The sequence below is a fragment of the Octodon degus genome, unplaced genomic scaffold, assembly GCF_000260255.1.
Source record: "Octodon degus isolate 3935 unplaced genomic scaffold, OctDeg1.0 scaffold00048, whole genome shotgun sequence".
NCBI classification, from domain to species: Eukaryota; Metazoa; Chordata; class Mammalia; order Rodentia; family Octodontidae; genus Octodon; species Octodon degus.
The window spans coordinates 12,681,742-12,693,920 of NW_004524624.1; the positions used below are offsets into that span (position 1 = coordinate 12,681,742).

A 12,179-nucleotide genomic window follows, 5' to 3' on the forward strand; every position below is an offset into this window, starting at 1 on the left:
TTTCACTACAAAATGGTCCTTCATTTATATCCCCCTTTTTGTTTAGTTTTGTCAGAGATGGGTATTCCGTTGTCATTTAAATATTGTAGGTGCATGAATTCAGCAAAATAATCCAATATGGTCCAGCAGTCCATAATAGTAGTGGGCTATCCGCAGATCTGGCAGTGTCAGAAGTTGTTGTGTTGAGCCTTTTGCTCTTTAATTTCAATATACTTTGTGTTTCTCATAAGAGAAACCATATGATCAATATCTATGCTTGTGTGTCTGGTGTATGTCATGTAACAGCACAGTCTCATGGTTTCATTTTCCCCCAAATGACTCCAGTCCATCCTCTGCACCAGAGTAGGTTGCCCAGGTAGGACTTGAATTTGTGATCCTCCTGCCTCAGTTCTCCCTCAGAATTGGCTGGTTTATAGTTACCTTCAATATATAGTTAATTACAAACAAATTATTGCTATTTTTGGCATTTACTGTTGTAAAGCAAAAAAAAATTACAACAGTTCTGTTTTTACGTATAAGCAATTTTGTAAACAATTAGTGAAGTATTAGTGAAGAATTACTATTTTTGAAAGTTCACTATTTGTAAGATGAGTGTCTCATTGTGGTTGAGAGAGTGTGTGTGTGTGTGTGTGTGTGTGTGTGTGTGTGTGTGTTTGGCACAGGGTCTCACTACGCAAATCAGACTCACAGTGATCCTCCTGTTTTCAGCCTCCCAGCACTGGGATTGCAGGCTGCACTACCATGCCTAATCTTGGTGGCCAGCTTAGTGTGCCCAGGGGCAGGGCCAGTGTGGCATGTGGTGCCAGGATCGAACTGCGGTCCCTATGCTTGCCTGAGCAGGCACTTAGTCCCTTGAGCTATGTTGCTGGCCCAACTTTTTATATATTGTTAAGCAGCCTGTGACATCTGCAGTGTTAGGGACAGAGATGATGTTTATAGTTTTTACTAAGTGTCTGGCACAACATAAACACTGAATGTATGCTGGTTGAATGAGTATGAAGAAAAACTAATATCATTAATGTCATCTTATTTTGGTGAACCTACCTTAGTATTTCTAATAATGTTCTAATTGTTTTGTCTAATTACTGTCAGAAGTTAAGGCGCATTTTGATAATCCGTTGCCACAACCCTTGGCAAGAAAGACAAAAACGTTGCCTGAAACTTCCTCCTTCTCACAAAAAGGCCTGATGACTCCTGGCTTAGAACATACACGCATTGAAGGACCAATAGCAGTAAGTAAAACATCACAGTAAGAACTATGGACAAATGACAAAGTACTCCTTTTGTTACAAGATTGAACTCAGACTTGTAAATTAAATGTAATCAAGTCAATAGATATTTTCAACACTTACTTGAATTTAGATAGTTCCTTTTCTTAATTGACCTAGAATTTGTCAGCACTTGGAACGGAAGAGCTGCGACAACGAGAACAGTATCTCAAGCAGAAGAGAGATAAGTTGATGTCCATGAGAAAGGATGTAAGGACTAAGCAGATCCAAACTCCAGAGGAAAAAGGAAAATCCCCTGGAGAGGTGGAGGTATGGCTGGCCTTAGCATGTCAAAATGTGCAAATATAGAGGGAGACTTCTCAAAACTGGAATAGTACAAGAAAACCCTGCTGTGACAGCTGCTATGTCTTTCTTGGGAGAGTTATGATGAGATAGAAAGTGTTTCCCTTGTAGTTTTGTTTTTTACTTGCCTTGCTGAGCTCATAAGGGAGAATGATGGAGCATACCTGAGTCATGTGAAATGTTTGGAGTGTTCCATAAATACCCCAACTACTGGTACCACATGCAAGAGGCTTTCCCTAGAGATATTACAGAACGAACCCAGTCTGCATCTAGCTTTTTTTCCATCCTTCCATGAATATGCCCTTAATCATTGACCTTGTTCTTTTGAGGCAATATATTGTAAATATTAGACAAAGGAATCCATCTTACACTATAAAGAGTGTTTTTCTTTTCTCTTTTTGAAGGAAATGACAGAGAAGCCTGAAATGACAGCAGAGGAGAAGCAGACATTACTAAAGAGGCGAATGCTTGCAGAGAAACTTAAAGAAGAAGTTATTAATAAGTAATTTAAAACAACTTAGCAAACAGAAGTCCAGATTTTCTTAAAAATAAATAATCCTTAAACCAATATTAGTATCAAGTAAATACTCGCTTTTGTAAATGCAAATATTAAGCTCATTGTTACTGTGTTGAGCTGAAGGGTAGTGGGAAAGGCAGCTCCTTATCAATTTAGTGTAAATTTCTGGTAATGTTTTCTCCTGGGGAAAGGACAGAATCACTAACTTGGATACCTATCCACAATATGTTACATATTAAAGACATAGTGGTTAACCTTCATGGGGCTTGTGAAGTACTACAAAGGGAAAAATATTAAAAAGGGACAGTGTCAAGTACTGTGAGATGGGCTGGCTAGGCTTCCTTGAGCAAATTATGATTAAGCTGATTAGAAGAGCATGGAAAGAACAGCTTGAGTCTTGCAGCAGGAAATTATGCATATAGCTGAGGAATTGTGAGTATATATAGAATGGATAGAAAGGGTTAGCATGTAAATTCAAGACTGATGAGGTACTAATCATGCAGGGCCTTATAAGCAATGTGAAAAATTTTTAAATTTTATATCGGGGCAGTCAGAGATTACATGATCACAGTTATTTTCACTTTAAAAGATGGGTGGCTACTGCATGGACAGCAGGTGGAGTAGAATAGTTGTTGCTGTGCCAGGCATGAGGCAACCCAAAGAACAGGTATCCTGGACATTTACCATTACTTTATTTTTGTATTTTAGGGAAGGGTCTACAGGGTGTTCAGGGTCTCACTACTAGAACAGACTTGTAGTGATCTACCTGTTTATAGCCTCCCAAGAGCTGGGATTTCAGGTACGTGCTACCACGCCCAGTCTCAATTGCCACCCCAGGGCGCCCTGGGGGCGAGGCTGGCATGGCAAGCCTGGGGATCAAACCCCTGGGCCCTGTGCCTGCTTGCAGGCACTTTAATCTTCTGAGCTTTTTGCCAGCACTTTACTACTACTTTTGAGGCAAGCCAATTTGAACTCAGAAATAGGTGGGTTATTAATCACCTCAATTACCTGCTAGAGATACTGTATGAAAACAGGAACAACTGCCTGTTGAGAGAAGTACTACCACTGCGAGATGTTTTTCATGAAACCTTGTATCTGTACTGTTTATAAGGAAAACCAAATTTCTACCACTATGCTGTCCTACATTTACCTTTTCTACTTACAGTACAACCTTACCTTAAACTCAGAATTCCTTTTTATCTCCTATAACTATAAAAGGATATAAAAACTAATTGAACAAAATGCTTATTCTAGCTACAGTCCTGGTGTTCAGTGGTGGCAAACCTAGTGTTCTACATGTTACATTTTTATCACTAAATGGACAAGAAAAACTAGTTTTTAAAACAGGAATGATTCATGTAACTTCTTATTTAAAACAATTATATTTGATTATGTTCACAAATACTTTGAAGGGAGGGTGGGTGAGAGAGCTCAGCAGACTAAGTGCCTGCTTAGGCAAGCACAAGGACTGGGTTTTGCACCCAGCACCATGTCAGGCTGGCCCCGCAGCTGGGCGTGCTGAGCTGGCTACTGAGTCCAGGCGTGCACTGCCATGCCTGTAATCGCAGCCCTGGGGGGCTGAAACAGGAGGATCATGATGAGTCCGACTTGCGTAGAGACTCTGTACCACATACATTAAAAGACAAAATAAATGTTAAAGGGACCCAAGAAATACAAATGTGGGTTTTGGCTTGCTTTATTGAGCGATGATAAAGATACAGCGTAATTGTAGTCATTTAAGACAGCAGCTAATGTGCAGCTAATTTTTTTTTTTTTTTTTTTTTTTTTGTGGAACTGGGGATTGAACTCAGGTCCTTGGGCTTGCCAGGGAAGCACTTATTCCACTGAGCCATCTCCCTGGCCCTTAATGTGCAGTCTTCAAAGATGTGCTTCTAAGGTTTTTTATTTTCATGTCAGGCCCAGGTGCATGAAAACTGTCATCCTGGATTTCAAGAAAATATTCACATTATAAGAGTTCTTAGGATGACAATGCTGATTTAAGCTTAAAACTCAAAAGACCGTTATTCAGAATATTAAAGTCTTCATAAAATCTAAATGTGATACTTCTTGTGATTTAAAATTAAGTAAAAAATATACAGGGAAATGTTTTAGGCTAGATTGCTTGGATTAAGCAGGAATTTGGTAAGAGTTTTTAAAAAGGTGAGGCTCAATAAAATTTGCTTTGAAAGAAAGTGTGCTTGTATGGTAACTGATGTTGGCTGAAAAGGCCGACTTACATGTTATACAAGAGAAGGCTTTGATCATATGCAGAGTAGCTCATGCTGGAATGTGTCAGTGCTGAGATTTTGTCTGCCCAGGCTGTCCCCAAGTCATCACTGATACTGAAAGGACAGTGGACCCTGTGTTAAGAGTTTCATTCAGTTGGTGTACGACTTAATATTTGTATAAATATGGATATGTTTTATTGACTTAAAAGAATATAAAATGGACATATCTCAAGAGTTAACTTATACTTACAATAAAACACAAACATCAGCCATGGAATTATAGGGTCACATTTTAATTCCTGAATTTTACAGTTCAGCATTAATATCACCACATGTATACAAATGGTGTAAAACAAGTACAGTGGTATTTTTAATACAAAATAAACATCTGTTTTATGGAAAAACTATACTTCGTATCTACACAGACAGCCCATCTCTTTTCCAAACAATAGCCCAAATTAAAATTAACTACAAAATCTCCAAAACGGGGTACTTCTTCAGCTTAAGCTATTCCAGGAAAAATGGACCCATAACACATTACAAATATGATCTAAAGACTGTAGCTGGAATTATTTTTAGATTGTTTTTTTCCCAATGTATTAAATTGTAGTTTGGGGACATTTTTCTCATCTCAGCATGATCTCTGATCACAGATGAGCAAACTAACATTAAAATATTTACAGTTAACTGGCTGTTCTAAAAAATAAACAACTGTTTGCCTTAATTTGTTATTTTAAGTTCATTTACGTACATGGAATGTGCTCTTTTAAAAAGCAGCTTTCATGTTATAACCTTTGTGGAAAAGCTTAATATGCTCCAAGTGGCTCTGACACTTAAGTACTTCCTGGATCAAAATGGCTTTAGATATTAAATATCACTTGTATTCAGCACTACTTATCTTTATAAGATAGACTTTAACTCCTGCCTGCGTCTCTAAAGGGATACACAACTTTTATTAATAAAGCAGCAACTTTACTAATAAGTGACTTCCAATGATCTTCCATAAACGATTATACTTGTAGGTGAAAAAACTGTTCTATCCATTTCTGAGTTTCTCAGGAAACTTAGATCATTCTGGAACACTAACACACTGTTTATTGGTCACTGTTATCTCAAAGTGCTGATTTTAAAATTATATTAACAAAAATCCATTTTGAAAATCCAGCTTGTCCGTGTCAAAATATATTGAAAATTCCTGATGTAGAAAACTTAGCATGTGCTGTAATACAGGGCGGTGTACTTCCAACAACCCAGAGGCTAAATTTGTGAAATCCTCAAAGAAATGGTCCCAACAGTGTAACTTCACTTTAATAATCAACTTGTTTTCCATAAAAAATTATTTTTAAAAAGAGGCAACTGTTTAAAACAACAACATGGCCAGCACCATTATATAAGTAATATTGTTGGATTTGAAACAAGTTTTACAAACTTACACCCACTCTGGAGCAACCGTGTATTACTGTATTACCTCTAGCAAACTGTTCCAAAGCCTGAGACTTTCTGACAAACTATCTCTGGGCTCCAGCAACTTTTTTTTTTTCCTGATAGCTTGAAAGGCAAACCCCTCAATTATTAGCTATTAAGTTCCTCAGAAGACTTTTTCTTTTTGCTTTTTTAAACAGAAATAAATCTCCTAGCTGGTATACTGAGGATCTTTTGTTACTCCTTGTATATGTATAGTGAGAAGGCTTTCTGATTCAGATTTTCATCTCATTAAACAGTTGCAGCAATTTAGTAAAACCACATGCTGGGCCCCCCAGTAAACATTCTATGAGCCCAGGCGAGATCTTTTCCTGGGGGATGTTTCTTCTTCTTCATCTTCCTCTTCATCATCTGGATAATCCACTAAGCCAACCAAACTTCCCTATTGAAGAATTAGAAACATGTTTTAAACATATGTTACATTTAATAAAGCTTATTATTACTGCTACTAACAAATATTAGAGCTGGTGATAGCTCAGCAGCAGAAGCGCCTGCCGGGCAAGCACCAGGTCTTGAGTTCAATCCCTGGTACTGAAAAAAGAAATATTAGAATCCATTTTTATAAACTGTGAAATTAACACATTGAATTTAAGATAGAAACTACTTAAATTATGAACAGTAAGTACTAAGTGGTGGCACTCTCAGTAACCCCAACTTTTAAATTGTTAATTGAATTTTTAGTGAAATCTCAGAACTCAATTTAGTTTAGGAAAACTTCACTGTAGGAAAATCAGTATTTTCCCAAATAGTAACACAACTGTGACCTTTAGGAGCTGGAAAGGACCTTGCAGATCTAGTTCATTTCTCTAATACTAGTAATCTGCACAGTCTCTGTTTATGCCTGCCTTTCATCATTAGGCACACAGTATTGTTTTCATTATGCTTTTGAAGAACAGTTTAAAAGGCTAAAAATGATAGACACATGATTTAGTTCCTGAAAAAACCAATAAATAACAGGGATGTGGCAACTAGATTTTGATCTTTATGAGTAACAGCCCTTTGAAAATCTAGGGCATGCTCCAGAAAATTACAGATGTCCACAGGACATTAATTTTGGGTCAATCTTAAGAAACTTAACACATAACCTATACGTGAAGAGGTCTACTATAAACACCGTACTTAGGGCATACTCTTAGATCTCCAGGGAATACACAAACCCAGTGAGGTAGTGTATCCTCCATACAAAAGTAGGTTCATACATAGAGGATCTAGGGATCTGGTGTAAAACACTAGGATATAAGTGTAATGCTGTCATACTAATAAGAACAAGTCTCTGAGCATCTACCACATTTTCATCATAAAGTCTGTGAACGAAACAAAACTTACAAATGTGTGTGAAATCTACTTCTTGCCCAGTTAATCACATGTCTTAAGTCTAGAAAAGAGACGGCATAGCTAAATTTGTAAGACAAATGACTGTAAGCAGAGTGCTGGCACACACCTGTAATCCTGGCAATGGGAAGGCTGAAGCAAGAACATCACTGAGAATTTAAGCCTGAACTGCAGTGTGACTTTGTCTCAAAAAAAACCAAAAAAAAAAAAAAAAAAAAAAAAAAAAAAAAAAAAAAAAAAACCCAAGAAAACACCATATTGATTATAATTGGTGTGACTTCAAGTTACAATGCTACTATTTATCTGAACGATCTTAGGTGAGCCATTCTACATTTCTAAAACTGGTATAATAGTGTTTAGATACTACTGAACTATTTTAAAAATTAAATTGAAAACAAAAGGTGTAAAGCATTTTGGCACTGTACTAAGTATGCAGTACAGTTAAGTGCTACAAGCTGCCATTTGTTATTTTTTATTTGGTTAGTAAGCCACACATTAGGAGAGAAGAGAAATAAGTGTAGCATTAAAAGCCCATCAATCTATAGTCACAAAAGATGACAGATTTCCAATAAAGCTTTAATCATGCTTACCCTTATACATAACAATATACAGACAAGTCTGTCCCAAATGGTTGATATGTTAAAAAATACATCTACACAATTTAAACATTTTTTAAGGGCCGGTGAGATAACTCAGTGGACTAAGCGCCTGCTTTAGCAAGCACAGGAACCAGGGTTCAATCCCTGGTCCCATGCTGTGCTGGCCCAACTACTGGGGCGTGCTGAGCCAGCAACAGAGTCCGGGCATGGTGGTTCAGGGGAGGCTGAAAACAGGAGGATAACTACGAGTCTGAGCTGCATAGTGAGACCCTGTACCAAATATATCAATGGAAAGAAAAATTGAAATTTATTTATATTTTATATGCATATATATACCAAAAATACATATTTAAAATTATGTTTATAATAAATACAAATGTAAAATGTTAAAAGTAAAAAGGCTTGTAGTAATCTACACTTTGTAAAGTTGAGAGATTCTAGAGTTTTAGTACATGTAGGAATCTACTGTTTTAAATAACAGTTGTTTTTTGGGGTAGTGGTAGTGGTAGTGGTACTGAGGATTGAATATTAGGCCTTTGGTCAGCTAGTCTGTTGGGTGTGTGTGTATGTCTGATCTATCTGATCTATCTGTCTGTCTGTCCGTCCATCCATTCATCTCAATTTTGAGACAAGATTTTGCTTGCTAAATTGCCCAGGCTGGGCTCAAACTTGTGATCATTCCGAGTCAGTTTCCTAGAGCAGACGGTTAATTACGTCTACACATGTACATTCATGTTCACTTAGGAATACACTGTAAAATACTCCCAATATTAGTACATAAAGTTCCATTTTCTTCTTTTAAATTCTTCTATTACACAGTAGGATATACCATCATACACTGAAAATCTAGTGCATGTTTTGTCTTTTTGATTTTCTGTTGCATGTTTCATATTGTTTTCGATAATGACTTTTTGAGTGTATTAATGAAACTAAGAACCATCTTTATGGAGTAAGGTATGTGCAATTGTTAGGGATTTTTGCATTTGTATTCACAAGTACATCTAGTTATACTGAAGTTGATCTACATTTTAACACTATTTTTAAAATCATTACATTTGTCTATTTTGTGCCTTACACAGGCCACTAACACAGTTTCTTTAGAGAAATGTTTATTCTTTGCTCATTTAAAAGCTATGTTATGTTGAAGTGCGAGTTCTTTAGTTCATATTATCAGTTCCTTATCTTACATAGGATGGTAAACATTTCCTCCCATTTAATGGGATGGATGTACAGAATCTTCCCTTTATAATATCTTCTGACAGGAAACTTCATTTGATGAAGTTCAATTTGTTAATTTTTTTCTACTGTTATTTGGTATCAAAAACAAAATACCACAAAACAAAAACAAGGTCATGGATATTTATCCTTTTTTGTCCTTTTTAGTTTTATCCGTTTAGCTTATATTTTGTTAAATCTTTTATCTATTTTGAGTTAAATTTTGTACATGGGTTGGGGCTAAGGCTCCAATTTCATTCCTTTGCATGTGGATAACTACAACATCACTTGAAGACAAGACTTATTGAATTGTCTCAGCACCCTTATTAAATCTGCAAGTTTTTCTTTCTCCGAGACAAGATCTTACCATGTTGCTTGAGTTGGCTTCAAATTCCTGGGCTCAAGTGATCCTCTTGTCTCAGATGCCCAAACAGTTGGAACTACAGGTTAATGCTACCATGTCTGGTTATTTACCAATATTTTTTAATACCATAAATGTGAAGAAAATTTCCAATATGAAAAGATCAAAATAAATGTCAACAAACTTTAAAAGAGACAAGGCAATTTTTTTCTGAAACCTATAATCTAAATTATACTCAAGTACTTTTGTAAAGTGTTTCAGTATCTAATAGTGAAGAAACTATAATACACAATACATTAAGTATAATCATATAATGTAATATATTAATGTAGAATATAATGCAAAAATACAATATTCATTATATTAGTAATCTAATTAGATTTTTAAATTCACTATTTTTATTTTTTATGAGCAGAATATATTTATTAAAGGAAAGAAAGCTCCTGTCTGAGAGATGGACAGGATGGGGGCCCGAGTGGGTAGTTCCCCGGGAAACTGTCTCTTACAGGGACTTTTATAGTGTAAAACCACGTGGGGCTAAGGAAATCCACTATTTTTAAATCCATAGTGGATAAAATGATAAGTTTTTGAATCTTCTAATTTTTATAACAAAATTTCTTTCACTTAACTGTACTGGTCAGTACCTCAGAATAATGGTTAAGTAACAGCAATGATGGTGGCACTGTGTCTTGGCTCTAGTGGGAATGCTTCTCATATTTAAGTACAAAACTAGCTTTTGTTTTCTGTCGTATAAAGAAATATTCCACTTATCCTTACTGTTTACGTTTTGGACATAATTATAAAAATTCTAAGTGCAAATCATATATAGAAATACACATGTATGTAAAATGATGCAGGTCACATATTGCTGCAATGCTTCTACATGGAGGAAGGTGGAAACAATCTTAATGTCTATCATTAGGGATCAATTATAAATTAAGGTGTACTCATTCTCTTTTTTTTTTTGCGGAACCAGGGATTCAACGCAGGCCCTTGCGCTTACCAGGGAAGTGCTTATTCTACTGAGCCATCTCCCTGGCCCCTCATTCTCTCTTTATTTTTGGTACCCAGGGTTTCCACACAAGAGCTACTTTCTCAGCCCTCTTTTTATATTTTGAGGTAGAAAACTTTACCACTAATTTACAACCTCTGCTCTTTTATATATATCTATATATCTATATCTATATATCTAGAATTTTTATTTTTTAATAATTTTATTGAGAAACAAATAGCAATGAGAGTTTCAAAACAGGTCAGTAGGACAGTTATAATACATTGCATATTGTTGTCTTTGTAGTAGTTATTCATAGTACAAGATGCAGACATCAATCTATATTTTGAGGTAGGGTGTTGCTAAGTTGCTAGATTGCTCAGCCTAGGCTCCAATTTGGCAATCCTCCTGCCTCAGTCTTCTGGAGTGCAGGGATTACAAACGTGCACCACCACCCAGCATAGAAAGTTTTAAATATTCAGATATTGGAAGTCCACCAAGATTGTTAAATGGAAGAGAAACACATAGGGTTTTCCTTGAATGTGAAGAAGAAGAAGAAGAAGAAGGGGGAAGAGGAGGGGGAGGGGGAAGGAGGAGGATGAAGAAGGAGGAGAGGGAGGAGGGGGAGGAAGGGGAGGAGGAGAGGGAGGAGAGGAGGAGAGGAGGAGGAGGCATGCTTTTACTTTAGCACCCACTAATGGCTTCTTATTCTGACCCCCCATATCTTTTGTTAGGTGTTATACAGATTAATGGGTTTCATTTTTGGCACATTTGTACATGCTTATTATATACTTCGATCACTTCACCCCCATCACCCCATCCAATCCCTTAGTTCCACATTCTTTTTAATCCTTGTTTCCCCTAAAAGATACAGAACAAATATATTTGTTGTCTGCTGTTAGTACCAAAAGGATTAAAAATGTTTGTTTGTATTTACTTGAAAAAAATTAGCCCAAAGGATAAGCAATTAAAACTCAAGGAAATATCACAGAAAAAGAATAAGAAAACAATCAGAAAGGAAAGTCAGGAAAGTTTTCAGGTCTATTCAGTAGCCTCCATCTAAACAGTATAGTGAAAGTTACAGTGAAAGAGCAGAAAATGCTCTAAAAGTGAAGGACATGAGTATTTAATTTCAGAATGTAGAGTTAAAATTCCACATGCTTTTAGAAGAAAAACTCAAGGAATAAGAATGTCTTTGAACTGCTTTTCCACGAGTATTACTGATATGGTTCAGCATTCAGTTACATTTTCAGTGAGGTTACAACAGACCATTTCAAACCTGGATGGCCTCAAATTTTGCCTCTCATGGCATTCTTTTAATCAAGAAACTAATGTTGCCAAAATGATACAAAATATTAAGAAAGAATGGCAATATAGGATCCAGGAAACAAGTAATACAAAAAGGACAGAAGGAAAAGGAAGTATTAGGATAATGGCAAGAGAAGCCTCAAAAAAAGGGCTCCTAGTAGGGCAGGCCTTGACAGCAACTAGTCTACACTAGACTACGGGAGAGACAGACTTCAAGAGGGATGATTCTCAGGGAAACACATGTTGAACTAATCTTAAGAGAACTTAAAAAAGTTAGCAGCAAGCACATAGCTACTGCAACAAACAGTAGCAATATTTAGAAAAAGTGGCTTTTATAAAGAATAATAGTAAAGAAAAAGCAAATTAACATACTATTAAATATTTTAAATAAAAAACTAACATAGGGAGAAGTAAAGGTGTAGACATGATCAGCATTTAATTCACGTAGGTATGTGAGAGCTACATCTTCATTTATAACAATAAATTATGTATTATGTATAAACTTGGTAAAACTGGTATTAACATAGTAACTTTGAAATGGATGAAACAGCTATAAGAGTTCAAAGCTAACTTTG

General features: G+C 36.1%; 2 protein-coding genes across 4 annotated transcripts in view; one reads left to right on the top strand and one right to left on the bottom strand.

The window, feature by feature from the left end:
- Nucleotides 1-2,838, top strand: part of Cfap36 (cilia and flagella associated protein 36) — a 26,470-nt gene extending 23,632 nt beyond the window's left edge. For both annotated transcript variants that reach the window (XM_023716590.1, XM_004632436.2), the window contains 3 exons: nucleotides 1,093-1,232; nucleotides 1,389-1,538; nucleotides 1,976-2,838. In XM_023716590.1, the coding sequence (XP_023572358.1) occupies nucleotides 1,093-1,232; nucleotides 1,389-1,538; nucleotides 1,976-2,077 (392 nt within the window). In that variant the 3' untranslated portion in view covers nucleotides 2,078-2,838. The remainder of the gene's footprint in view (nucleotides 1-1,092; nucleotides 1,233-1,388; nucleotides 1,539-1,975) is intronic.
- Nucleotides 2,839-4,595: 1,757 nt separating this feature from the next.
- Ppp4r3b (protein phosphatase 4 regulatory subunit 3B) overlaps nucleotides 4,596-12,179 on the bottom strand; it is a 54,957-nt gene continuing 47,373 nt past the window's right edge. For both annotated transcript variants that reach the window (XM_004632437.3, XM_023716407.1), the window contains exon 16: nucleotides 4,596-6,180. In XM_004632437.3, the coding sequence (XP_004632494.1) occupies nucleotides 6,085-6,180 (96 nt within the window). In that variant the 3' untranslated portion in view covers nucleotides 4,596-6,084. The remainder of the gene's footprint in view (nucleotides 6,181-12,179) is intronic.